Source organism: Miniopterus schreibersii (assembly GCF_964146895.1).
Source record: "Miniopterus schreibersii genome assembly, chromosome: 6".
In the NCBI taxonomy this organism is placed as follows: domain Eukaryota; kingdom Metazoa; phylum Chordata; class Mammalia; order Chiroptera; family Miniopteridae; genus Miniopterus; species Miniopterus schreibersii.
The window spans coordinates 2,672,473-2,698,889 of record NC_138107.1 but is presented as its reverse complement, the minus strand read 5'-3'; the positions used below and the strand labels follow the sequence as shown (position 1 = coordinate 2,698,889).

At 58.8% G+C, this 26,417-nt stretch overlaps 2 protein-coding genes across 22 annotated transcripts; both read right to left on the bottom strand.

The window, feature by feature from the left end:
• Positions 1 to 223: 223 nt before the first annotated feature.
• On the bottom strand, positions 224 to 5,613 carry GTF2H4 (general transcription factor IIH subunit 4). Of its 2 annotated transcripts, none has more exons than XM_081141529.1 (14): positions 5,367 to 5,613; positions 4,646 to 4,788; positions 4,253 to 4,357; positions 3,762 to 3,893; positions 3,424 to 3,520; positions 3,244 to 3,332; positions 2,921 to 3,032; positions 2,699 to 2,767; positions 2,414 to 2,497; positions 2,032 to 2,164; positions 1,699 to 1,829; positions 1,038 to 1,085; positions 821 to 899; positions 224 to 499 (listed from the first exon to the last, which is right to left on the bottom strand). In XM_081141529.1, the coding sequence occupies exons 2-14, from the start codon at positions 4,783 to 4,785 to the stop codon at positions 327 to 329; spliced, it is 1,392 nt and encodes a 463-aa protein (XP_080997655.1). In that variant the 5' UTR covers positions 4,786 to 4,788; positions 5,367 to 5,613; the 3' UTR covers positions 224 to 326. The 2 variants fall into 2 exon arrangements, with proteins under 2 accessions (XP_080997655.1, XP_080997656.1); XM_081141530.1 differs by having other exon boundaries at positions 5,395 to 5,477.
• A 3,760-nt stretch (positions 5,614 to 9,373) lies between these two features.
• DDR1 (discoidin domain receptor tyrosine kinase 1) lies at positions 9,374 to 26,006 on the bottom strand. Of its 20 annotated transcripts, none has more exons than XM_081141518.1 (19): positions 24,720 to 24,933; positions 23,146 to 23,249; positions 20,536 to 20,662; positions 20,344 to 20,446; positions 19,914 to 20,142; positions 18,075 to 18,222; positions 17,735 to 17,843; positions 16,955 to 17,141; positions 16,617 to 16,863; positions 16,024 to 16,116; positions 15,760 to 15,911; positions 14,841 to 15,006; positions 13,717 to 13,827; positions 12,405 to 12,649; positions 12,101 to 12,228; positions 11,663 to 11,881; positions 11,003 to 11,237; positions 10,393 to 10,542; positions 9,374 to 10,299 (listed from the first exon to the last, which is right to left on the bottom strand). In XM_081141518.1, the coding sequence occupies exons 3-19, from the start codon at positions 20,618 to 20,620 to the stop codon at positions 10,159 to 10,161; spliced, it is 2,748 nt and encodes a 915-aa protein (XP_080997644.1). In that variant the 5' UTR covers positions 20,621 to 20,662; positions 23,146 to 23,249; positions 24,720 to 24,933; the 3' UTR covers positions 9,374 to 10,158. The 20 variants fall into 20 exon arrangements, with proteins under 20 accessions (XP_080997644.1, XP_080997645.1, XP_080997646.1 ...); XM_081141519.1 differs by lacking the exon at positions 24,720 to 24,933 and adding an exon at positions 24,355 to 24,408; XM_081141520.1 differs by lacking the exon at positions 24,720 to 24,933 and adding an exon at positions 23,378 to 23,513.
• Positions 26,007 to 26,417: the final 411 nt, after the last annotated feature.

The following is a 26,417-nucleotide window of genomic DNA, read 5'->3' as shown; positions in this document are numbered from 1 at the left end:
TCCCGGCCCCACGCCGAGTCCTCCAGGCCTCACCTCAGGCCCTCCCGGCCCCACGCCCCGCCCTCCCGGCCCCACCCCCGCCCTCCAGGCCTCACCTCAGGCCCTCCCGGCCCCACCCCCGCCCTCCCGGCCTCACCCTCCGCCCTCCGGCCCCACGCCCCGCCCTCCGGCCCAACGGCGGCGCACGCGGTGAGCGGAACCCGCGAAGAGGAAGGCGCAGGGGCCGCGTCGCTCACTTTTACTTTATTAAACCAGCGGAGTCCCCACGTGAAAATAAAACGCCTGAGTCCCGGGACGGCGCCCGGCTCCGGTCCTGGTGCACGCGCTCAGGAGCTGTGCTTCTGCCTCTTCCAGAAGCGCTTGACGTCGCCGTGCCCGGCGGGCGTCACCACCATGAGCCGCTTGGCCGAGTTCTCGAACACCAGCACGCCCAGCTCCCGCGCGTGGGCCAGCAGCAGCTCAAAGTCCACTTGCGACAGGAACTGGTTATACAGGACGCCTGGGGCCGAGGGGGCGGCGGGGGAGAGGAGGGGAGACGTGACCTTTCGGTCTCTTCTGTGGCTCTCCCAACCGTGTTCAGGGCGGCAGTGTAGCACGATGAGAAATCCCACCAAAACCGGAGAGGTACTGGGGATCAGTCCTCCCCACTTCTCTCTTCTAACTACATCCAAATTGCAGATTTGAGACTCACCCCAAAATGAAAAGTGTCTTGTCAGCAAGACAAAAAAATAAAATGCACCAATAGCTTTTTCAGCTCATCAAGACTGAATTGTCTTTCCTCTGGCCAATGACCAAGAATCAACCACCAGAAGCCACTCACCCTCGGTGAAGCGAAGCCTGTCCCTTTCCAGCTCCCACAGCCGAATCTGGTCCGTGATGGTGGGCGGCAGCACCGGTGTCTGCAGGGCCGGGGAGGCTGTGAGATTCGGGAATACTGCCCCGAGCACCAGCCCTCCACTCATTCCCCAGATTTTCCATCACTTCGTCACCAGGTGCCAGGGGCTGTCAGCCTCCAGCAGCTTGGTACCTGTTTGTACCTGTTTAAGCATCACTGGGTGGGCCCTTGTCCTTAGGAAATGGATGATCTGAAAAAACAGAGAAGAATGGGATCAAGGGCTCAAATAAGAGGACAGGAAACCTACCGAGGCTGTCACCTAATGTCCATGGAACACCACCTTCTGCTTAAAAACTCATAGCCACATGCCTGTCATCAGCCCATTCCCTGTTGTCCCAAGTTGTTCCCACTGATCACGCCTGCCCTTCCTTCTCTGACACATCTGCGCTTTGCACAGTCTTGTTTTGTTTTCCTTTAAAATAGCAGCACTTACTGCATGGCAGGCTCTGAGCTCAATGTTTTACTGCTGCTCTCACAGAATCCTCCCCACAACCTGGTGAGGTGAAAATTCATGGCTTCCATTTTCCAAATAAGGAAACTGAGGCTCAGAAACGAAGCAACTAGCCTGTTTATGCAGCTAGGAAGTGGTGCCAAGACACAAATCCAGAGCTATGCCTGTCCCTCTAGGTCTTTCCCACACCTAGAGCCTCGACTGCTCCTCGTGTGCCTGCTCTATGCTCAGACAACTCACACCACCCATGGCACGTAGTAAGCCTAGTGCTAGCCCTCTGTAAGGGGACTGCCCTGTACCTCACAGCCCAAGTGCAGCCTTTCTTCCCACCACACCTCCCAAACAGGGCTACCTGCTGGGCTGTAATGCCGCTGGCGATGGCCTGCTGCACACTCTCCCGTGTGACCTGCGCCACCACCATGTTGGGGAAGCGATAGAGCATCTCAGAGAAGAGGGCAATAAGGGCGATCTGCAGCTCCGACTCTGACCAGGGAAGGGAAAAGAGGGTGAGGAGGCGGCCCCACACCCATACTCCCTCAGCCCTGCCCTCATGTGTGATGGGAAATGTCAGAAAACACTGCACACTGTCAGGCAAACAGAAAAGAAAACTGGCATATCTTCCAGCCTCTTTCCCCTCCCCACTCCCATCCCAACCCGCTCTCCCAGGGGCCCTCTGTCGCCTCACCCGTGTAGGCGTACAGTCGGTAATTGGTCTCCACGACAATGAAGCCTGGCTGATGTGCAGTGCCCCCCGCCCCAGAAACACCTGATGAGAGATTGATGGCCAGGCGTGTAGGGTAGTAACGCCGAGACTTCCTCTGGAAAGGACAGAAGACAAAGGCAAAGGGCCCTCTCTCAGGTGTCATTGACCTGCACCTTCCTTCCTGAGACACCAGATCCCTCCCAGTGCAGGTAGTGCCAATGCCCAACTTCTCTCCCCAGGCGACCCAAGTATTCAGTCCTGGCAACTGCTTCCTGCTGCCTCCCAAAACCCTACTCCTTTCTAAAGGCCAAGGCAACATACCACCCGCCCCTTCCCAAGGAGCTGTGCATTTGAGTGCTCATACCTTCCTCTGGAAAACAAGCCCAAACTCACGCAGATGCTGCAGGAAGTTCAACAGAGAGTCACTCATACCTTCCACAGAGTAATCCTGGGGAAGAAAGGCAGGCAGCTGGGGTCTGAAACAGCTCATTCCCCCTCCCAACCCCGCCCACTCACTCTCTTCTCCCATCTCTGGCCGTACTCTGTTTACTCTCATCTTCCTCTCTATTGCCTTATAGCCTCACTTCCCTTTCCCATCTCACCCACTTCAGCTCGCCCACCCAAGCCCCCAGCTCCAGCCCCTGCTTACCTTGCCCAGAGTAGAGAAGCTGAGCTGGAAGAGGAAGGAGAGGATCTCCACTAGGTCCATGCCCCGACTCTAAGGAGGGATGGGCAGAGCAAAGGGAGGGGCGGGAGGGAAAAAATGAGAGAAGAGACCATCAGGGAGCAGAGTGTAGGCAGCAGTCTCCAAGTGGGCCCTGAGAAGAGCTGAGGGTGCGGACAAGCAGCCCCTGGCCCCTGGCCCCCTCACCTGGGCTGTCTGCAGGTACTGCAGCATAAAGTACCAGAGCTGGGCAGGGGTATCCAGCAACAGGAACTGGAAGCCAGCAGAGGTGATGCAGGGTGGCTCTCCAGGCTCAGCACTGGAGATGGAGAGAGGGTCAACGGGAGAAACATGCAGAGAAAGGCCACAATCCCCACTGGTCTTCTCACATCTTCTGTTTTATCTCTGGCTGTACTCCACTCAACTCTCCCTTTTCAGTCAACCCCCTACACTTCTCAACCTCCCACTCAGTTTAGCAGGGACCCAAGGATATGGCGAAGCGGGGTGCTTTGTGCCTCTGGCTTCCTCACCTCTTCATGAGCCCAGCCTGGCTGAGGAGCTGAGCCAAATCCTGGCTGACGGCTGCACTGGGGGAGCCCACCATGAAGTGCAGGACCACCTGAGGAGTGGGAGAGAACAGAGAGATGCCTCTAGGGTCCATGGGAAGTAGGATCACAAGCGAAGACATACACAGAGTCTAAAGTCCTTACCTCCCATCGTTCCTCGGCATACTTATCAAGTGAGGGGACATCCCGGGCATGCTTATCTGGTCCCAGCTGACTTGTGTCATCAGACCAGGCCTTGCCCCTGTTCCAGGATGGGCCAAAAGTAAGGAGCCCTGCCTGTGTTCTCTGTCCTCCCTCTGCCCTGTTTCTGCCCTTGTCCCCGTGGGCCACAAGTGGGAGGCCTTTCCTGCACTGTGCAGCGTTTTATTCCTCAAGGAACTCCCAAAGGTGGAGCCACAAGGTTCCAGGGAGGCCCCTCAGGAGCTCTGCCTCCAGAAGTTCAGTTCCCCGGTCTAACTTAGGAAGAGATGGAAGGGACATACCCACCCAGAAGGGCAATACGGAGGTTCTGGCGGAAGATGGGGTTGAGGATGAGGCCCTGGAGACCACCAGGGAGCAGCTGCGTGTGCCAGATCCGGAGGCCACTCAACAGCCCTGTACTTTCCTCCTGAGCTCTGAAACAGAAGCAGAGAGGTGAGGGAGTGTCTGGAGGCCCATAAAGGCCTCCATTTCTGCCTTTTCTGAACTGGTGATCCTTGGATCACTGTTTCAGAGTGAAAACAGTATCTTAAGGAAAATTTCTTTACTACAGCGCTTACCAGAGCCTTATTATAGACATCACAACTCTCTAAGAGGGAAAATCCAGCATGGAGTTTCCCAAACTTATTTAATTACAAGTTTTGTAATTAAATACCCATTAATATTTCCTGTACCCATTAATATTTCCTGAAAATGTTCCAAGGTTCCCAAACAGCAGTTTGGGAAATCTAGCTGTTGAGAAATTTGCATCCGGCTAAGAATGCAGCAGACTCACTTGCTGAATTCCTTCTTCACCCACAGGGCCACAGCAGCTTGTGGCAAAGGCTGCTCCAGAAAGAGCATCCGCATCACCCAGTTCTTAGCCAAAGATGGGAGCTCCCTGCAGGGGGCAGAGGTAAAATGTTAATATCTGCAAGTGCCTTTTATCTGCATCTCTGCCCTCGATCTGCATCTCTTCCTTCAATCTGCATCTCAGCCTCTCAAACATGTCGTCTTAACCCCCACCTTTATCAGTTTTGCTGTCCCCACAAACACAATCTGTTTTAGCCTGACACACTTTAATCTCTAAGCCCCTTAGGACTAAGCTTCTACCCATGATAACTTACCCCAGTCTGCAGGCCCCATTACATTGCCCCACCATGGTCCCTGTCATGAAGGGCACCCTCACCTGAAGACAGCTAGACAGGTGGCAGGGTGCCCATATAGTCGGTCCAATACCCCAGGGCTCAGGCTCCCAAGGAACTCCTGTAGATTCCTGCATTGTAGGTGTGCTCGGTTCAGTCCACCCCTCAAGGGGGTGCTCTCCATCACCTGAGAGACGCAAGTGTTACAAATGCATGCCACAATGCATGCCAGAGTCACCCCTCACCTTTCCCATTCCAGTCCCGATCCACTGGCCCCCACCTTGACCCATCTTTTCTCTGGTTTCCCTTTCCATGTCATTCATCTCGTTTCCCCCAAACCTAACTGACTTCCTCCTTTCCTGCCCCCTCTCCCCACTTCTGGCATCAATTCCAGTCTTGTCTCAATTTCCAAGTAACACAACTGTTAATTGTCCCGTATTTGCAAAATCATTTTGTATTTCAATGATTTGTTTCATCTTTATAAGCAGTGGCCTCTCCTGGTCAGAGGAGCCCATAAGCTCCACATGTCAGACCTTCCCGTCTATCTCTTGGCCCCACTTACCTTGCTGGGCACAGCAATAAACTACCTCTCCCCTCCATGCCTCACAAATCTCATTCTACCTCTTCCCTCTCCCTCCCCCCGAGACTACTTCACCCCCTTCAACCTGACCCACACCGTCCGCCCTAACCTCCTCCTCCTTCTCTCCCACTCCTCCCTCTCACTCAGCTCCCACACTCCGCCGCCCCCTCTCCCGGCCCCCATACCACTCGGAGTCGATCCTCCCTCGTGTACCCCGAGTCCCAAGCTGTCGCTTAATCGGAGCCAACGTCTCGCATTGGCTCCCGGGAATGGGGGAAAGGATGGTTAAAAATGAGAGAAAAAGGTAGGGAGAGCGACGAAGGATTTCACAGACTGGAGTCCCGAGCAGAGGATTCAGAGAGAAGGAAAAGAAGGGAAGAGTGGGAAAGCGGAGAGGATGAGACCCGGCGCTGCACTCGCCCGCCGCGGGGCACACTGGGACTCGGAGTTTCGTCCTCGCCCACCCGCCTACCAGGCTGAAGCGCGTCTGACTACAACTCCCAAAAGGCCCCGCGGGCAGCCGGGAGGAAGGAGGCTGGCCCTGGCGTGTCAGGGCCCCGGCCGCCGCCGGCGGGCCGCCTGGTTCCGCTGAGTTCTCCGGCCGCGGGGCCAGCGGCTGGTCTCACCCCCCGCCCGGGAGGCGGGGCGCGGAATTAGAAGATCCCGGAGGACTTCCCGACGGAGTTGCGCAGGCTGCTCGGCGGTGGGCCTGCGGCGTGGAGACGCCCGGCACTGGGTTCCGAGAGCTCGGATGCGCCTGTGAGATCGGAACAGCGCGCTCCCGGTCTGTCACATACATGCTTCGCTCTCTCCTCTCCACTGTCTAAAAAAATGGATGGAAAAAATGTCCCCAGGTGAGGATTAAAAAAAGAGAGATAAAATCGTTGGTATATAATGACAAAGTGCCCTTTAAAAAGCATGCCCGCCAACCTTCAAAATGTGTTGTTGGCCACATGGGTAGGTCGCCGCCCACCGCGCCCCTCCAGGGCCGGACCGGCCTGCGATGGAGTCAGTCGGGGGATGGAACCCGGGACCCTCCAGTCCTCAGGCCGACCTCTGACCACCGAGCCCAAGGGCGAGGGCTACACCAACGATTTTAATGTGACTGCCGTTCGACCTAGCAGCTCCCCCTTTAGGAGCATTTCATACTAAAATTCTCCCGCCTGGGTACATGCCAGCGATGTTCAATGAAGTGTTTGCTGTATTATGAAAACAATGGGACCAGCCCAAGTGCCCGTCATTGGGAATTGGTTAGATAAGACGTGGGTCACTGCAATGTGAAAAATACTGGGCGGCACTTAGAGCGGAGGTCACTGTGTGCCCGGGAGCCCGGTAAACCCGCCGTGAGGGAGGAAAAGAGGACCACAGCGGCATACCTAGCCCAGCGCCGTCTTTGTAAAATGCTTTCACTTGTGTGTAAAACTCAAATAGGATGTTGGCTTCATTTTGATGGGAGCAAACAAGGAAGAGCTGGGCAGATGAGGCCACACGGAAGGAAAGCTCTGAGGCTACAGAGTCGCCAGCCACCTGTAGCTATTTCCATTCCAATTGAGACAACACTTAAAATTCAGACTGGGGCCATTTGAAGTATTCAGTAGTAGCTGCCTATTGGACGGTGCAGGTGTAGCCCATCTCCTCCTCGCAGAGTTCTCTTGGAGATGCCTGCTGGAAGGGATGCAATGGATGAGCCCCGGTGTTTGTGGCAGGAACTGAGCAGGCCTTGTTCCTGGAACCCCCCAGGAAGAAAATCAGCCTGGCTCCTAGGACCTGATTTGTAGAAAGCTCCCTGACTCTGCACTTTCCCTATCCTGTGCTCGGAACTCCTGTGATGTAGAGTTCGCAGCCTCCCCTCAGACGGCGTTCTGGAGAAAGAGCAGAGATCCTGGAGCCCACAGGCTGCTTAGCAGCACCGCCCTCCACAGCTGTGCTTCACATGGCTTCACCTGGCAGTTTTCTTCTCTGTGAAATGTCAATAGTTTTAGCTATTTCATATGTTGGAGTATTAAATAAGATGTAATATATAAGAAGTGTGGTACCTGGCACACAGTAGGTAAATATTTTCTTTAAATTAAAAAAAGCCACACATGTAAAAGTGCACCTGTAGTAAGTGCTGCAAAGAAGAGAGTCCTGTTGCTCTGAGCATCAAGAGGGAATTTGACCTGGTCGGGCAAGTCAGGGGCCAATGCTAAGGGACAAGCAGGTGTTACCAAGGCAGACAGCAGGGAACTGTGTTCCAGATAGGGGAACAGCATACTACAAAGGCCATGTGGCAGGAGGGACTAAGGCCTGCCCATGGGTGGAACTGAAAGGCCAGTGGTACCTGAAGGAGAGGATGGGGAAGGATCCAACCCGGAGGTGGGGGGCCAGAGTTGGCCAAGATTTTGTTCTTATTCTAAAGTCAATGGGAAGCCATTACTGGGTTTCAAACAAAGGAACAGATTTATATGTTTTCAAGACCAGTCCAGCTGCAAGTCTGAAAACGAGAGAGGAGCAGGGACAGACCCTGAGAGACACTGTCATAGTCCAGGCAAGAGGGAGGCAGTGTGTGCCATGGGGCGACAGAGAGAAATGATGAATTTAAGGAAAATTTGGGAAGCAGTATCAACAGAGCTTCATGATTGACTGGATTTGGGAGGGAGAGTAGGTGACCCCCAGGTTTCTGGCTTGTGCAGCTGAGTGGATGCTGCTGCCATTCAGTCAGGAAACAATGGGGAAGGAGCAGGTTTGAACACGCTGAGACTGAAATGCACATGAACCTGTGGTTACCGTCTGGAGCAGTGATTTTCAACAGGGTGCCACAAGAATTTTTAAAACATGCATACCTGACTAGTCAGGGACACTGATCTCTTTTCCCTTAGATCGTCAAATAAAAATGTGACAACAGCCAACACAACCACAGCCATCCAGTGTGAATGAATCAAATTTATACCTCCTTTTTGAGAATTTTAGTAATTAGTTTATGTGCCATGAAATGAAAAAGTTGGAAATCACTGGTCTAGAGCATCTGAGTTCTGAGCTCATAGACTGGGAGGTCTCCGCTCACTGCATGCTATCTGCCCCTTGCCATTCTGGGTTCTGGCTTCTCAGCCCTTGACCTGCCATTACCCACTTTAAATTGTGGTTCACAGTGCTCTGACCTGCAGGTTTCAGCAGGACTCCTAGATCTGTGTCCTGGACCCCAAGGGCCAATGAATTCACCTAAAATTAGATTCTCTCTACTGTTATACTCTTTATCTAGTTGGCTCATTTTGTGAATATCAACCGTGACCCCTGGGTCTTCATTTCACAAGAACGACCATCAAGGTGGACCTGCCTTTTCTAATACTTGCAACTGATTTTTTTTCCTTTCCAACTATATTTGAACTCTTTGTTAAAGAGTTCTCCTGGTGGTTCATCCTTCCAAGGCTGAAATAATTTAGGCTCTTGTTTCTGGCTCTCGGTGAGACACCGATGGGTGATCTGCATGCTAATCAGCCTAATCCAAGTATCCTCCACCTGGGACTTCCAGACCCTTTGGTGGGGGCAGGGGGGAGGCCCTAGAATATGGGCAAGGAAAAAAGGACACTTCTATTTTTATTAACCTATAACTGAAATTTAGCATTTCCTCCAAGTATGAGTATGAGCAAAACCCCCAGGAGCACTAGCAGTTCGTGCTATTGTCACAGAGACACCACGGCTACTTTCATATCCCTCTAGTCACAGAAATCTCACGTACGTTTATTGTTATACTTTTTGAAAATATCAGTACCTACTACACTGCTCCTAGGTGTTATTAAATATATTTAAAAGGACGTTAATATAGCATAATTTTTAACATTTTGATAAACCATAATCACATAAATATATATACACGCACATATGTATGTGTATATATCTCTTTAAATGGGTTTTAAAACATAATTCTGAGGAGAAATCAGTAGACCTCTCCGACTGCCAGAAGAGTCCATGGGTCAAACAAGCTTAAGACCCAGGCCTCCTGCAGAGCTCTTGTTGGAGCTGACGAGGTTCATAAATTCATGTGGGACCTGAGGTCCCCCTCCAGCAAGGGCCTGGCTTATGGACACACAGCACACTGTGCTGGGCAAAGTACACAGTAGGGAGTGGAAGAGGGAAACAGGGAGGGGGAAGAGAAAGAAGGAAGGGGGGAGCAGGAGGCAGATTTTACTAAAACCCCAAGAAACCCACTCATAGCTGTGGAAAACTCAACCTTTATTATTACCTGCCTAATGCAGGGGATTAAAATTACATTGAGCTCGATCCATATATTAGTGTAAAATCTGTGTCTCTTCTGCCAAAAATGTACAAACCCCAAGTGATTATAGAAAAACCAATGTGGCAGCTACGGTAGAGATGCCCAAACCCAGGCCATGGGCATTTTTTCCTTTCCCCTAATCCCAATCTTTATTCCACAGAAACATCAGGCTTAGAGAAGTTCTAGCTCCAACACAGCAGGGGAAGGTGGGCGTGATAGGGGTCGGGGCGGGGTCACCCCCAGGTCCAGTGTTTCAGAGGACAGGGTTGGGGAAGAAAAGCCAAGCTGAGGACAATTCCAGAAGGAGGACAATTCCTTTTCCATCCTCACTTCCCAAATTCTCAGCCAGTGGGGTCCAGTGTGTGACGGAAAGAGAGAGGCTGGGTGGCCACAACCTTCCCTCTGAGAACCAGTGTTGTCCAGGAGGCCCAGGTGCTCCAGGGGGCCAAGTCCAGTGTCTGCCCTGTTTGTCCCATGCTCCCCCAAGGTATGGCCAGAAGAGGTCCGAGAGGATCCCATCCACAGGGCCAGCTGGGTGGGTGGCAGGGGCTTCTAGGAGAGGAGCAGGGAGCGCGTCAGCGCCCTGGCAGGCTCGGCCCACCTGGGGTCACACTGCCTCTTTGAGGTGAAGGGCAGAGGGAGTGGAGGTGCCATTAGCTCCTCTGGTTTGGTGCCGCTGGCTTCCCCCGAGCCTCCCCAAGGGAGGGCCGGCTGGGTGTCGTGATTCACACTGTGTTAAGTGCATCTTCTGCCAGGAACCGATGCAGCTGGGAGAAAGGTGGTCGCTGCTCCGGCTCCCGACTCCAGCACCGAAGCATCAGCTCATACAGGCCCAGGGGGCAGGCAGGGGGCCGGGACAGGTACACCTACATTGCGGCAGCAGTGAGGATGATCAACTCCCAAGGTGACAGGCTCTGCCCTCCCAGCCCCGCCCTGTCCTCCCCTCCGCCTGCTCTAACCTGCCGGCCCTGGTCCCGGAAGAACTCCCCTGCGTTCTCAATGACTTGTTCGTCCGTCAGCTGCCCGAAGGGCTGGGCCCGGCAGAGCATCAGCACCTCCCACAGGGTCACCCCAAAGGCCCACACGTCACTCGCCGTAGTGAACTTCCCCTGGTGCGTGGACAAGGCAAAAGGGAGGGAAAGGCATCAGGCAGCACAGGGCTCCTCCATTCCCCACAGGGGCCTCTCCCAGAAGCCTGCCCCCTCCGTGGGCTCTGCCTTGCTTCTCGGGCTCTTGTCCTCTCCCTCCGCTCTTCCATTTTCTACCCTCCTGCCCCCCCACTCTGGTCCCTACTAGCTCCCAACTCATCCCCTCTGTCTCTAGCCCCCTCTGTCACTTGGTCTCTCTTGCTCTTTGCCACCCTGACTCCATCTCTCAGACCCACTCTTGTCTCCTGGGGCCTTCCCCATCACACCATACCTCCCTGCTTTCTCCAGTCCCTGAGCCACAGGGAACCTTATAGGGCACTGGTTCAAATCCTCACTTCATAGATGAGGAAACTAAATGAGACACAGAGCTTCAAGTGGCAGCCAGAGTTCCCTGCCCTGCCCGCCTCTCTTGGCGTCTCACCATGAGGATGCACTCCCACGCCATCCAGCGGATGGGCAGCACCGCCCGGCCCTGCACGCGGTAATAGTCCCCAGCGTAGAGGTTCCGGCTCATGCCGAAGTCGGCAATTTTGATGGTGAAATTTTCCCCGACCAGGCAGTTCCTTGTGGCCAGGTCCCGATGCACAAAGTTGAGCGTGGCCAAATAGCGCATGCCCGAGGCAATCTGGGTTGCCACATGCAACAGCATCGAGTAGCTGAGTAAGGGAGTCACGAACAGGGGGTCACTGGGCAGCCCCAGCTCATTCCCCCTCACGGGTTCCCAGGAGAGAAAGGGCAGCCACTGTGACAACATGGAAGTACGGGGTGGGGTGGGTGGGGTGGGGTGGGGTGGGGGTGGGTAAGTGCCTGCTCAACCTTTCTTTGGCTCATCCGAACCCAGAGAGCTACCACTGTTATTATGCCCCTGATCTGGACTCGGGCAGTGAGGGTGACAGAGGCACAAGGAAATCCCTGACAGGACAAGTCCCATCAGCCCCCTCGCTGTAGCCATGCTGGGCCTTTCTGCCTCTCATGTTCCTCCCCCCAGGTCCCTCCTAGAGCCAATACCTGCCCCTGCCCCACACTCCCCCTGCCTCTAGGCTGCAGCTCTCAGAGAAGGCCAGCCTGAGCAACAGCTGACCTGATAGTGGGCCCCTGGGCGGCTGCCCCATCCTCGGGGGGCCCCTCAGCCGCCTTGTCCTCCAGTTGGTGAGCACTGAGGAACTGGTTAAGGTCACCGTTCTCCATGTAATCGGTAATCATGCAGAGAGGGTCGTCTTGCACGCACACGCCCAGCAGCCGGATGATGTTTGGGTCCTTTAGCCTTGACATGATCTTCACCTCCTTCAGGAAATCGTTCCTGGAGAGGCAGGGAGAAGGTAGCAAGGGCACGCAGGGCTGACCCGACCTTGCCCCTGCTCACATGGATCAGCACGCCCACCCTGCTGCTCACACTGACTCGCAGGAACATGAGGGCCTCCCCCAGATGTCCCTCTGTTGTCTACCATGTTTCTCTCTAGGATGCTTCCCACTCTTCATGGCCTCCCCTCCATTCCCAGATGCCAATCCTGGTTCTCACCTGGCATTCTTGGTGGCATCTGGCCGTAGGATCTTGACAGCTACCAGCAAGGGGTGTCCCTTGCGCACATTAAGAGGGAAATCAAGACTGACCAGATCTTGAGGGCTCTCTACCTCACACAGGTGCACCTGGAGAAACAAGATCATCTGTTAGATGGTCTAAAGGGTCACCAGGCAGTTCCTTTGGTCAACAAGGTCAACTAGGACAACACAGTCACAGAAAACAGGTTCCTGCTCACGGGGACATGTGGGCATGGTGTCAAATCCCCAGTCAGACATTAATGATGGCTGGCAGGGACCCTTACCTCCCCAAACTGGCCCTCGCCAAGCTTCTCCTTGAAACGGAGCCGTGACCGAGGGAAATCCACTCTGGGGGGCCCATCCCCGGCCACCCCTGGGGGCAGCGCGGGCACGGCATAGGTGTTGCCCCCGGTAACGCCCTGCAGAGTGACAATGTCAGCCTCGGCATAATGGGGGACGCTGTTCTGGGGAGGTGGGGGCAGAAGCGGGGCACCTGGCTTCTCAGGCTCCATATAGTCCCCACTGCAGGCTGGAAGAGTAAAGGAAAGAAGACAGGTGGAGGCATCAGGAGCAGCCCCTGAGAGCCACGGTTCTCCACACCCCAGCTTTTCACAGGCTCCCAGTTGGGTGGGAGACTGGGTCTACCCTCCATCAACCTCCTCAAACCAGAGAGGATGCTAGCGTGGGTGAGAGTTAGCCGCTCTGGAGTTTTCAAGGCACTGGGGATGGTCATGAGGTCTTATTCTCTAGGCATCCCAGCCTAGCCCAAGAGACCATGAGATGTCTCATTGGGAAGAGATCCTCTACCCACCATAAGGAGGACGGTGCCAGCCAATCGGTCACCTCCACTTTCTGAACCTTTGCCCCACTCACTGGCAGCCCCTCCCTCTCGCTTAACTGTTCCCCACTTCCTCCCCTCCCAACCACTTTCAGCCTTGGCTCCTCCCTGCCCTGCTGCCCCCTGCCCTCACACCCAACCCTCCCTGACCCAACACACCAAGCTCAAAGACAAGCAGAGACGGGGGCACACAGAGAGGGGAGGGCAACGGTTCCTCACGGCCCGCACGACAAGAGGCTACAGACAGAGGAGAGGAGGCAGAGCTGCCCCTCAGCCCTGGAGAAGGGGCAACAATGAGAAGGCAACACCGAGGAGAGGAGCAGACAGAAAGGGCGGGGGCGTGAGCCTTCACCTCGGGGACTGCAGAGAGAGGACACATGGGGGGACAGGGCAAGTACCCAGGGTGAGAAGCCCTCCTCCTCGAAGCTCTAGAGAGAGGGGAGAACAAAGGAGTTACAGGAGAACCTGGGCCAGCACCGCAACCTCCTCTGGCTCTGGAGAGCGGGAGAGATGAGGTGGGAGAGGAGGAGGGGCAAAGCTGAGGACCAGGGTGCTTTCTACTCCTCAGCTCAAGGGGAGGCCTTAAAGAGGAGCGAGCAGCGGCAGAGGAGAGCTAAGGGCACAGGGGAGTCCTCCGTGGGAACTCGGGGAGCAGAAGAGGCCACAGTGAGGAGAGGAGGCAGTGCAAGGTGTGAGGACTTTCCCTGTCCCAATAGAGGTCCGGGGAGCCTGGTGGAGCCCAGGGAAGAGGGGCTTACCCTGGGTGTTGGTGGGTTTGGCCCAGGCGGGTGTGGGGGGGCCCGGGCCTCGAGGGGGACGGGCGTAAGTGGCCAGAAGGAGGCGGTAGGCTGGATTGGAGAGCAGCAACGCTGTCGGGAGAAGGAGGGGGGGAGAACACGGGGAAGGGATGAGACTCAAGGCTAGACAGACAGGGAGACCAGGAACAAGGCAAGACCAGGGCTGATGGGAACAAATATACTAAGAGAGACAGGATATAACAAGGATGTGGAGAGTGCTGGGGAGCTGGATAAATAATGGATGGATGGATGGATGGATGGATGGATGGATGGATGGATGGATGGATGGACAAACAGATGATGGCTGGCTGGCTGGATGGATGGATGGACAAACAGATGATGGATGGATGGTTGGATGGACGGATGGATGACGGATGGATGGATGGACAAACATGATGGATGGATGGATGGATGGATGGATGGATGGATGGATGACGGATGAACAAATAGATGATGGATGGATGGGTAATGGATGAATGGCTGATTGATGGATGGATAAATAAAAACTGTATGGATGGATGGATAGGTGAGGGGTAAATGGTTGGATAGATGATGGATTGATAGATGACGGATGGATGGATGAAGGATGGATGACTATAGGATGGATGGATGGATGGATGGATGGATGGATGGATGGATGGATGGATGGATGGACGGATGGAATAATAGATACATGATGAATGGATGAATGACGTATGAATATAGATTGGTAGGTGGAGGATGGATGGATGGACAGAATAACAGATACATGATGAATGGATGGATGAAAGGAATGTGGTGAGTCTAGGAGAAAGGAGAGGGGCCAGGAAGACACAATGAAAGGGCACAACAGAAAAGACAGAGAGGTGTGTATGGGACAGAGACAGGATAAGACCACTGGGGACTATGAGTAACACATGGGAAATTCCTGAGTGAGATTATAAGGTAGGGACATGGAATGATATAGTTGGTAGTGACCAGGGGCACAGAAATAAAAAAATGAGTTGAAACTGGGGGTGACAAAAAAAAGAAAGGAATAGGAAAGGAACACAGTAAGGAAACAGGCAGAGAGGATGGAGGTAGAACCAGAATAAGCCAGGTCTTACCTGAGCCGTTGGGGACACTGGGGGCAGAATGGGCTGGGTTCCCGCGAGGCCGGGGCTCCTGGTAAGGGGGTGGCTCTCGAGGACCTGGGCGGTTGTTGATGAGGATGGTGTCCCCAGGGACAGAGAGATGAACTGTCAGCTCCTCTTCTAGGACCCGACGCTCGGCCTTGTCACAGGGAAGGCAAGAAGTGAGCGGTGCTGCAGCCAAGCAGCACATCCAGCTCTGTCCAGTGCTGCCCCCACACTCCCTCCTCCCGTCCTCAGAGCAGTCCTGGAGTGGTACCTACAGTGAACTCCACGTCACAGGTGAAGAAACAGGCTCAAGAGCACCTGAGTCCCAGGATGGGATCCCACCCTGGTCTGACCAGTCCATAATTATCAACTTTAACATGTTCACACCCCGGACTCTCGCTGGAAGACATGGGTTTGAGGTATGCCAGACTTCTTCCAGCTGTTCCTCCAACTCCACCTTTTCCCACTGGCTTCTACCCCAAGAGGTGACCAGCATGGACTGCAACAGGCAGCAGCTGGCTTGGCCAGAGAGAAGCCCAGCAGGAGTTTGGAGAGCCCATGGAAAACGCTGGAAAGCGCGATTAGGCTGGTTATTCTCCCAGCCCCTCCGAGGGGTGGACTCAGGCTACTGCATCCCTGAACCAGAGTCCACTGCCCCCTCAAGGCTTGCCCCCCAGGTTCTGGTAAGTGTGGCCTCCTCTCACCAAGCAGCCCAGGACGGTGCCACCCTGTGGTGACTGGCCCTGCGGACCCCACTACCCCTCTTAATTTCCATGTACCCCACCCTCACTTTTGTAAGTGGTCTCTACTGAGCCTCCCCTAACTATTCTAACTAGACTGTGCTCGATCCCTGCTGGACCGACTGATGCGGACACAGGTGGCCTCAGGCGCAGAGCCCCGCGCCCACCTTGCTGAGGAGCCGGCGCCAGTGCAGCCGCCAGAGCATGAGGGCGATGATCAGCAGCAGCAGCAGGATGATGGCCACCAGGCAGCCAATGAGGATGGCAGTCGGGCTCCCCTCCGCCTTGGCCACGGGCTGCTGGCCCCTGGGCTCCAGCTCTGGCAGGAGCAGGGGGGTCAGAATGGCAGAAGGCTTCTCACCCGAGTCGGGGGGCCCAGGGAGGAGCGGTGCGCAGGGCCCACACCCACAGGAGGCCCCAGGGCTGCTCACCCAAGCTGAAGTTGGTGGGAGGTGGGCCAGGTGGCCACCAAGGGGCTGGTGGGAAGGTGCCCCCCAGAGCCAGAGAAGAGTCATTCATAACATCTGGGGAGAAGACAAGACAGGGAGGCAGGTAGGGAGGGGGCCTGCAGGAGAACTAGTAAAGACTGAGGGGAGGGAACAGGGCTAACACTCAACACCCATCCCAACCAATCAGAACGGGTGGTGGGACCAGTTCCAGGGGTCTGGAGGCCCTGGCTGTGGTGGACATTAGCCTCTTAGTTGCTGGACTGTGGGGAGGTGCAGGGCTCCCAGGGGAAGCCCAGGGCAGGGATCACAGTATCAGGAGGCTTAGGAAGAGGCCATTTCCCAACCAGCAGAGAGTGTTTCAGTATTTTCACAGCCAGCGTCATCCTGGCTCAACATTAGTCATGATGGCTCATAAAGAAAAGACAGAGGTGGGGAAGAGGTGGGGAGAGTTCCAATCATTTGGGGGACCCCCTGTTTGGGAAGTCTCGTGGGTGGTGGGTAGATATGGTGCCTGCTTGGGGCAGCGAGGGCCTGGCAGTCCCAGAGGTTGGGGATTGGCAGGCATCAGGGCTTACCAGAGATGAAGGAGATCTCACTGAAGAGTAACCAAGGCCCAGCAAAGAGGAAGCGGCACTGCAGGAAGCGAGCCAGGCGGCCGCCAAGGGGCACCGACACAGCCCGGGCTCTGGGGTCCCCCAGGCTGCCCCCCAGGGCATGCCGCACAGGCTCCCCCTCCCAGGCCATGGCTGGGCCCCGCTTGAAGCGACACTCCACCCCGCCAGGAAGGCGGGCTCCCAAGGTGTGCATGTTGTTACAGTGAACCTAGGGGGAGGGAAAGGACATAGGGCCAAGGCCAGGAGCACAGGGAAGCACCCTGGTCTCAGCGCCCTCCCTGGGAGCTGGGTGCACTCACCTGCATGACCTGGAAGGCCCTGAGCCTGTCAAACTCAAACTCCATCTCCAGGTAGCCACTGGAGAAGCTGTGGTTGCTCCATCCCACGTAGTCGTAGCCCGGCCAGACCCGCAACTCCTGGCTCTTCCGGAAGTCATCCAGCCCCAGCACACCATCTGCCAGCTGGCCCAGGCCTCCATACTGCAGCCTGGGGAGGGCCGGGGCAGGTTGGGAGAGAAGAAAGTGCTGCCTACCCAGGGCTCAGCAACCCCGCCTGGCCTACCCAGCCCCTCGTCCCAGCCTCACGCAGCTCTCCCCTCCCTGGGGACTAGGACGGGAGTCCCATGCTGCACAAAGCACCCTATGATGTGTGTTTTTTGTGACAATTTCCAACAGATGTGTGTTAGCAAAGGGATGCCTTTTTCTAATTCACACAGTGTCACAAGAGCTACTGGTCGCCTTGCTGCCCTTCAATCCTGGTCCTGCCCCTTGAGGCCCCACCTAACCCATCCCCTCCCCATTCATCTATCTCATCTGTCTCACTATGCAGACTACTTACCACCCCTACACACATGCACCCCCACACACGTGTTGCACGCACACACGCACATGTACACATGCACACGCACCCACATGCACACCCACCCACACACGTGCACGCGCGCACGCACACCCACCCACATGCACACCCACACACGCACATGTGCACGCACACGTACGCACACTCACCCACATGCACACCCACACACGCTTTATCCTCCCTCCCTCCTCAGGCCCGTCCTGCAGGGCCAGCTTCTTTACCCGCCAACGGTGTGGGTGGTGTGTCCATCGTAGGTAGAGTCATTGAGGTGCACGGCCTCGGCCAAGTACATCGTCTGCCCCACAGGGGCTGTGTAAGACAGGAGTCCATCTAGGGGAGGGCGGGAGGTGAGGGCTGGAAGCTTGTGAGGGCTTAGCCTCTGGCCCCACCTTCCACAGGCCACTGGCACAGAGCAGGCCACTTTAGCCAGTCCCTCCTCACTCAGAGTGACAGCTTCCCCACAGGAGAGACGACCCTGGGTGCCCCTCTCCCCAGGACCCCACCGCCAGTCCCCAGGATAGGAAACGAGTTCTCAGGGGGATGAACCCCTAAACAACTCACCCTTCCAGAGGCAGCCATAGAGCTCCACCCGCAGACAGACGCTCATGACCCGGTCAGCCCGGGGGTAGAAGCGGACCAGTCGGGCCACCATGGGGGGCCCAAGGTCCTTCAGCACCACTCCCCCAGGGTCCTCATTACCCAAGATCACCTGTGGGCCAGGAAACAAGGCAGATGGGTGGGAAAGGCAGGTTTAACACCTGGGTTGCCAGCTGCTCCCTACCCCAGCCCCTGCCACACAGAGACCCGTGAAGGTGGCGCTGTACACTCCGCTGGCTGCGGGGCTGCAGCAGTCCTGACACGTCCGCCAGCCCAGTTGCAGTCCTCCCTCCCTTGGCTCCATGCATCTGTCTCAAAGCCACTCAGCCTGCTGTGCCAGATTTCACCCATCCTCACAGTCCTGCACCCCTGCTCCAGCTCCCTAGCCCCTGTTCACTCCGCAGGTGCTGGCCCAGTGCCCAGCATGGGCCAGCCTTCTTGTCCTCGCTGGTGAGCACCAGTCCCTCCCCTGTAGAACTGAGCCCCGTGTGAGAAACAAGAGGTGGGAGTGGGGCTGGAGCAGTGGGAGGTGGGGTGGTCAGAAAAGGATCTCTGAGGAGGTGATGTCTGGGGAAGAACTGGATGGAGTGAGGAGGGCCTGCAGACATGGAGGGCGGGGAGGAGCTTTCCAGGCACAAAGAACAGCAAGTGAAAATGTGCTAAAGCTGTGGGAGGGGCCCTAACTTGTTCAAGAACTACTAGAAAACTGGGGAGCCAGGAGAGGCAAGGACAGGAGTAACAGTATGGCAAGGGCCAGGCGGGCCCAGCTTCTGCACTTGCTCTCGGGAGGGGCCTCACTTTGTTCTGGCCAAGTGGGAGCCAGCTGACATCTGCAGCTGCCATGTCCCCTGATGTGCATCTTCTTTTTTATCTCTTTTTGATTTTGAGAGAATGTTTATTAAAGCTGGGGACAGTGAAACACGGAAGGCCTAGGATAGAAGAAGCAACAGGAGAGGGACTAGGTGGGGAAATGAGCCCAGACTGGGCTGCCCTAGCTCTCTGGAAAGTCAGAGAAAAGGGGCCTTGGGGACAGGGTCTGGGGGTTAGCCTGGGATGAGCTGCCACTGCCCACTGCTCCCTGGTTGCAGGACTCGTGGGTCCCTTAGACTTGAGGAGATGCACGCCTGTGGGGGACTGACATGCATTGTCTGAAGTACACTAGCTGTTGCCTGTGGGGCAAGATCGAACTTCAGGCAGGAAGGGCAGAAGCAGGGAGAACAGTTAGGAGACGACATCAAGCCTTCACCTAAGCTGGGATGGGGATGGGGATGGGGGTGGGGGTGGGGGTGGGGATGCGGGTGGGGGTGGGGGTGGGGGTGGGGATGCGGGTGGGGGTGGGGATGGGGGTGGGGATGCCGGTGGGGGTGGGGATGGGGTGGAAACGATGTGTTCCGCCTAAGGCAGGTGGCAGTTGGGGTGGTGGAAAGTGGTCAGAGGCAGAAAACAGACTGGCCTCACTGATGTGTTGGAAGCAGGAGGTAGGAGAACAAGGAGTCGGGGATATCCTCTTGGCCTGAACAACTGGGCACATGGTGGCACCATTTCCTGAGCTAGAGAATGCTGGGGGGCAGGAGACAGGCTTGGGGTGGGCATGGGACTCAAGTTCAGCTTGGGAAGTTGATGGTAAGTTTGAGAGACCCATTAGACATCCAGGTGGAACAGCGCTAGATGGAGCTCAGGTGGAGAGGTTTGGGCTGGAGAGGGTGTGAAATGGAGGATGGTCAGTGGATAGGTGGCATTTAAAGTGTAGCTGGAGGAGAGAGGAGAGCAACCCCTCCTGGCTGCTGCCCCTGCCAGCCTCACCTCCTGACCCCAGCGGTCCCTCCAGTCCATCCAGCGGTGGCCGTCCCGGGAGTAACGCAGCCGGTAGCTGGGGGAGAACTCCTTGCCCAGGCCTCCAGCATGCCGCCCCTGGGTGCCCACCAGAGCCACCAGGTGCAGCCGCCGAAGATCCACCTGCAGATACTCCTCCTCCTTGGGAAAGACCGGCCCTGCGGGGCACCATGCCCCGTCCCCATCGCTGCTCTCCAGCCTGGGAGGGGGCAGGAGGTCACAGGGAACATCTGGCCCTGGGTCTGCCTCTGGCTCTTGTATTTAAAGTCCCCCAGGACTGGGGGGGGGGGGTCATTGCACTGGCCCTCTCAGAAGCCTCTTGGCTTGGGCAGAGGGTTTGGGGCAAGTAGAGACCCCAGGAGTTAACCTCCAGGGCAGCCCCACCCAGTGTGCCAGGTACCTGCTGTGGCGAGCAGCCGTAGAGTCTGACCAGGAGCTAGAGGCAGAAATGTCCCCATCCGGGATGGTCCGGTCCTGCATGCCCAGGGCATAGCGGCACTTGGCTGGGTGAATACAGGGAGACAAGGGTCACCGCCTCCGATTCTGTCTCCCAAGCCTCATCCCTCAGGGACCCAAGAGCCAGTCTCCTCACCAGGGTCGAAATGTCCCTTCATGTCAGCATCTCCAGTTGCCACCGAGAACAGCAGCAGTAGAGGTGAGAGGGCCCCTGGCCCCATAGCTCCTGATCCCTTGGGCCTAAGGGGGTGGGGGCAGCATCTCTGCAGGGGACAAAACGGGTGGGGGGGTAAGTTAAAGGGCAATCAGGGAGACTGGGCCACAGCCAACAACAGACAGAGAGAATGGGCTGCTCTGGGGGTGACAGAGCAAGGTGTTTGACAGCATCAGTTATATTTTTAGAATGCTTCCCATGTGCTAGACACTGGGTGAAACTCTGGTCCCCTCCCCACCTAGGAGCCCAGAATTCTAAGACAAGTGGGGGACCCCAGCACCTTCCAATCTCATGGTCCTCTGTGGCCTGCTAGGCCCAATGTGACCCTAGAACAGTCACCTCAACAACACCTGGGAGCTTGGGAGAAATGCAGGACCTCAGGCCTCACCCTAGGCCTGCATTTTAACACAGTCCCCCGTGATCTGTGCCATGAAAGTTTGAGAACCCTGTTCTTCCCCACTGGGGTCCAGGCAGCCCGGCCCACCTAAAACCATTCCAATAGTCCCTCTTAATGAATCCCGGCACTACCCTCTCCAGCCCAGCGCAGGAACAGCTGTCCTGACCTGTCCTATTCACAGGTCTGCATGAGCTCCCCAGGCCCTGGAATCCTGAAGGACCCCTAGGACCACCCTTCATACCCCAGCTCTTCCTGCTCTGCCTTCCCTCCTGAGCCCAGACCACCTGTGCCCCCAGTTCCCACTTTCTGAAGGGGAAGGACCCAAGACTGAGGAAAAGGCTAAGCTGCCTGGGAGATGAGAACAGGTCTAAGAGAGGGCCCAGTCGCCCCAGGAGGTAGGAGGAGTGGGGGACACTCCCCCATCCCTTTGTCCTCCAGCTGCTCCCACAATGCTCTAGGCAGGAATGTAAGAGGCAGCTGAGACCCCACAGCTCTGAAACAGCAGCTGAGGGGCTGACTGAGTTGCGGGGGGCACCCTGGTATCCAATCAGAGCTAGAACCAGAGGCATCATGCCTAGTCCCTTGGGGGTTCAGGAGCCACCCCCAGGGGCCTGGAATTCCTGGGTGCCGCTCGCCACCCCCACCACTGGGGGAACAGCGGGGCCCTTGTTCCCTGAGTAACCTTCCTGCCAATCCCAGATGAGTCATCAGAGCCAGACGGGCAAGAGGAGCCAGGCAGAGACACAGAGACGGGCAGAGGATGGGAGGCAGGGGGCAGGGGAGGCAGGGCGAGAAGCACAAAGAAAGAGGTAAGAGAGCTGGCTGGGGAGCGGAGCACCGAGCCCAGCGGAGAAATGCAGGCGCCGCCTGGGGCACTTCTTCTCCGACACCCCCAGCCCCCATTCTCTCCACCCTCTTGGACACAGGGAGGACGGGCCCACAAGACCTACCCCAACCCCACCCTCCCTGGGCCCATTACAACCAATTACAAACTGGGGGCTGGGCCTGGAGGCAGGAAGCAGGTGGCAGGTGGTTCACCCTCCTCTCCCCACCCCCACCCCAACGATACCCACGCAGCTCTGTGGACACAGGCACACTCTCACACCCAGACACACTTGGGCAGACTCATGGCCTACAGGGCCTGCTGTAAACACGGTGCACACACCCCTCGTCTCGCAGGCGGCCTGCCAGGCTCAGTGAGGGGCACTCACATGCGACAGCCGCAGAAACTCGCTACACACTGGCTCCCAGCCAGGCAAACCCAGGCTCTCACACAGACTCCATCCACACCTCAGCCCTCAGTAAGTCCAAGCCCATCACTTAGTGAAGAGCCATCTTCGGGCACCTGTGAACAAGGAGTGCCCGGACCGGGGCCCCAGGCCATGGGCGCGCTCCCGCCGTCAGAGGGCAGTGTGAGACACTCAGGCCCAGGGGCAGGATCCCGAGAGAACGGGCCCACAGGCCCACCACCCAGCACACACGGGCCAGGCCAGGGAGGGGCCAAGGCGGGGACTCGGACCGCTGGCGGCGGCAAGGAAGAGCCTGCCCCTGCTGTCACCGTCTCACTGCCACTCACTTCTGCACTCACGCGCCCTCGGCAACACCGAGCCTGGGCGCCCGGGGCGCGGGCGGGCGGCGCGGGCTGGGGGGGCAGGGTGCGCCGGCCAGGCTGGGGGTGGAGGTGCAGCCAGCAGGGGGCCTGTGGGGTGAAGGCTTGGGGGCGGGGGCGGGACACTGCCGATGGTGCTCACTCTCTCAGGGCAGGACCAACTGACCATCCAGCGTGGGTGGGCGGCTGCCACAGGCCGCTTAGGGTGCCAGCGCCTCTGCTGGGCTGTGGCCAGACCGCCCGACTGGGAGCTGGCTGGGCGGAGGCCCCGGGGCCGCCAGGTGGGAGAGGGCGGGACCACTTCTCGCGGGCCGAGGAGAAGAGGCAGTGGGGCCACCCGGGGCACCTGCCTCCGCTCCTGAGTAAGGGGTCCTCGCTCGGCGCGGGAACGCGTCCCCGGGTCGCAGGCTGGCGGCCGCGGGGCGCGCGGGGGGCGGGGCGCGGGCCTCCAGGGGCTGCTCGGGGGCGCCCCCCGCACGTCGCCGCGCGGCCCCGCCCTCGCCGCGGGTCCGCGCCGCCGCCCTACCTCTCATCGCTCTTCCCGCGGCCCGGCGGCGGCCGGAGTGGGGCCTCGGTGGCGCCGGCGGGGCTCGGGTGTCGGCGGCGGCTCCGGGAGCAGCTGTCGGGGGCCTGTTCCGGGGAGAGGAGCCAGGGCGCGCGGCTCGGGCCAGGCGCCGCCTCCCGCGCCGGCCCCGCCTCCCCAGCCCGCCCGCCCGCTCTCCCGCAAACCCCCTGCGGTCCCCACGGACCCCGCCCACCTCGGCTAGGCGTCCCGGGCGCCCTTCACCCTCCCCACCCCCAGGTTCCCCACCCGAGAGAACCCGGGAGCTGAGGCCCCGGCGGCGACTCTAGCCCCGCTTAGGGCCTCCACACATCCAGGCCCCTCCCTACTCCCCCTTTTCTGGGCTCAGTTCCCGAAGAGGGAGGTGACGGGGGGGGGGGGGGGGGGGGGGGGGCAGCCCCAGGGCAAGGGGAAGGAGCAGGTTCCCACAGGCCCAGGCCCCAGCCCAGCAGCAGGAGTTTGGTTGGCAGAAACAAGCAGGGCTCACCTGTCCAACCAGCCCCCCCCCCCAGACCCACTCTTCACGCCACCTTCTGGGACTCCCGCACTCTGCACCCCAACCTCCACTGCCCCAGAGCCTGGCGCCAGCCCCTCTCTCCCGGCCCTTCTAGTTCCCCCGCGACTCTGGGGTCCAGACTCCAGGCCCTAGACTCCCCCTCAGGGCAGGGTCCGACCACTGGCAAGGACAGGCCTGGAGGAGGGGCGTGGTAGGAAGGAGGAAGACAGAGGCAGAGAGAAATCAGACCCAGGGAACCTTGGCAAACAAACCCAGGGACAGCGAGCTGCGGGCGAGGTGGGCAGGGAGGTGCTCCACACCCCCACCTGCCACCCCACACAGTGTCACCAGCACCACCATAAGGTCCCTGCCTTGCAGATGCCCACCCCATGTACCTCACAGCAGACAGACACTCACCTATGAGCCGTCCCAGACACCAGCCCAAGAAGAAACACGAAGTTCCAACCCCACAAGTACACAAAAGCACTACCAGGAAGAGGCTGGCCCTCGGGAGAGCCAAGGCACAGCTGGGCAGGCCCTGCAGCCCAGGTGGACACACAAACCCAAGAGCGCCTCACCTGCTACGCCACTCACTAACCGACAGCCGGGGTCACTCAGAGAACCGTCTCTCCCCATCATCCCCTCCAACCAAACCCAGACTGCCCCAGAGCACCTACCCCTCCGGAGACAGTCGCTGGGGAATCTGGGCCCGGAGAGGCTGGCCCGAGGGTGGAGTCAGGCCCAGGATGGGGCCAGGGTGTCCCAAGAACCTCACCTGGGCGCTCAGCCTCTCCTTCCAGGGCGGTGCTGGGGAAGACCGGCTCGAGGCCCGGCGGAGACGTCCCCCTCCCCCGCCTCAGGAGAGGAGCAGCAGCCCCTGACACTCTAGTGGGACATTCCACACCCCAGGCCCATGCTGCCCCGGGCCAGGTGGCATGACGGTGCCAGACACGGGTCCGCTCGGAAGAGTAGAGTTAACCACAAAATTCTGAAACCCTTACCCCCTGTCCCCCAGGAGAAATTCCTAACCGGTGATGCCCACCTCGGCCCAGCCCAGGGCTGGAGGAGTGGCAGGGAAGCAGGGCTGGGGCCCAGCGGAGTCAAGTGACAGCGGAAAGGGGGCTGGAGCCAGCTGGAATGCGGGGCTCGGAGCCGAGATTCCCAGGGGCCAGCGAGGGAAATCCCAGCCATCCGGGGCCCCAGAGCGGAGCCCAGACGGAGCATCTGCCAACCTGAGCAGAGCGCCCCCAGGCCTCGGCGTCACTCCCCGCGCCGCGGCCCCGGCCCTCCGGAGCCCGCCCCCGCCACGCCCCCGCCCTGCTTCCCGCCCCTTCAACCCGCGGCCTCCAGCGGCGGGGGAGGAGGGTCACGGCCGGGGTGCGAGGGGAAGCGCGGAGGAGAGCGTAGCTTCAGAACTGCGGAGCACCGGGCGGGGGGGCGACGGGGAGGGGCCCCCACATTAGCTGCAGACCCTTCCTGGGAGGTGCGGCTGCCTGTGGGGCAAGCAGGCTGGGTCGGCAGCGGGGGAGAGTGAGAGCGGCGGGGGGCGGGGGAGGGGTAGCCGAGGCCCGGGTGTGAGTCGGGCCCCGCGCGGCCGGGAGGCCCGGGGGGGGGGCTGTGGCAGGGGAGGGAGGGAGATGCCACCGGGCTCGGCGGCGCGTAGCCCGGAGCGGGAGGAAAGAGGGCTGGTGATGGAGCTCCGCCCGGGGAAGGTACTGGGCCAAGGAGGAGGGGAGCTGGGGTCCGAGAGAGGAAAGGGGTGGGGGCAGAGGGCAGGGCACGCGCGGGAGAGGTGGGGAGAAGAGTGCGGGCGCAGCGAGTGAACTGGGGAAGCGGGAGCGCGGGCCCGCAGGGGCAGGAAACCAAGACAAAGAGAAGGGCTGGAGGGAGACCGAAAGATGGGACAAGAGGAGGGAGCCCGGGGCGCAGGGACTGAAACACAGGCACAGGGAGAGATGAGCAGAGTAAAAGGCTAAGAAAGGACTGGCGACTGTGGGCAGACCAGGGTAGAGGCGGCGAAAGAGGGAGTGAAACCTGCTCTGGACTCAGGACCCAGGCCGCAGCCCTCCCCGGGGGCACCCAGCCCTCAGCCCGCGGTCGGAAACCAGCCTCGGTCCTTCCCTCCCGCCCGCGCCCAGCTCCCCGCCGCCGCACCTGCGGCCTGGACGCCCGGTCCCTCCCTCGGGGGGGGGCAGCTCGGCTCCCACTCCGGCTCCTAGTCCAGCTCCGGCCTCCTCTCACCTCCAACTCAGTGCTGGGTCCCAGTCCCCCCAGTCCCAGGCCTTCGGGGTCCCAGGTCTGCAGCTGCCAGCGCTGCCTGGCTTTGTGCGCCCCGCGGGGCGGAGCAGCTGCCGGGCCAGCTGCCGCGGCTTCAGCGTGACCATGGCAACCCCGCGCCCCCTCGCCGCGCCCCCGGCCCCCGCGGGGAGGGAGGGACCCGCGGCCGCGAGAGAGGGAGGGGGAGGCCGGGGCTGAGACAGGGAGCCGCGGGGAGACCGCAGACAAAGGGCCCCCAGACAAAGGGGGAGGCCCGCGGCCGGCTGGGCTGAGGGCTCGGCGGGCGCGGGGCCGCGGAGGGGCAGGGCCCGGGCGGAGGGGCTGTCAGCCGGGGCGTGGGAGAAGGGAGATTCCAACCGATCGGTGGTGGTCCTTTGGAGGCCTCCGGAGTCCCTGACGATTCCCGGCCTTCTATCAGCTTTTGCACCCTGGGGAGAACCAGAGTACCAGTTTCTTCGTAGGT

Coding starts and splice junctions, on each gene's coding strand:
- DDR1 (XM_081141505.1), bottom strand. CDS start 20,620: ATGGGGCCAGGGGCCCTCTCACCTCTACTGCTGCTGTTCTCGGTGGCA. Junction 17,844..18,074: donor CTATGGCTGCCTCTGGAAGG/GTGAGTTGTTTA, acceptor GCCCTCCCCTAG/ATGGACTCCTGTCTTACACA. Junction 11,882..12,100: donor GATGCCACCAAGAATGCCAG/GTGAGAACCAGG, acceptor CTGCCTCTCCAG/GAACGATTTCCTGAAGGAGG.
- GTF2H4 (XM_081141529.1), bottom strand. CDS start 4,785: ATGGAGAGCACCCCCTTGAGGGGTGGACTGAACCGAGCACACCTACAA. Junction 2,498..2,698: donor GCTTCTCTACTCTGGGCAAG/GTAAGCAGGGGC, acceptor TTTCTTCCCCAG/GATTACTCTGTGGAAGGTAT. Junction 1,086..1,698: donor GCGGCATTACAGCCCAGCAG/GTAGCCCTGTTT, acceptor CTGTTTTTTCAG/ATCATCCATTTCCTAAGGAC.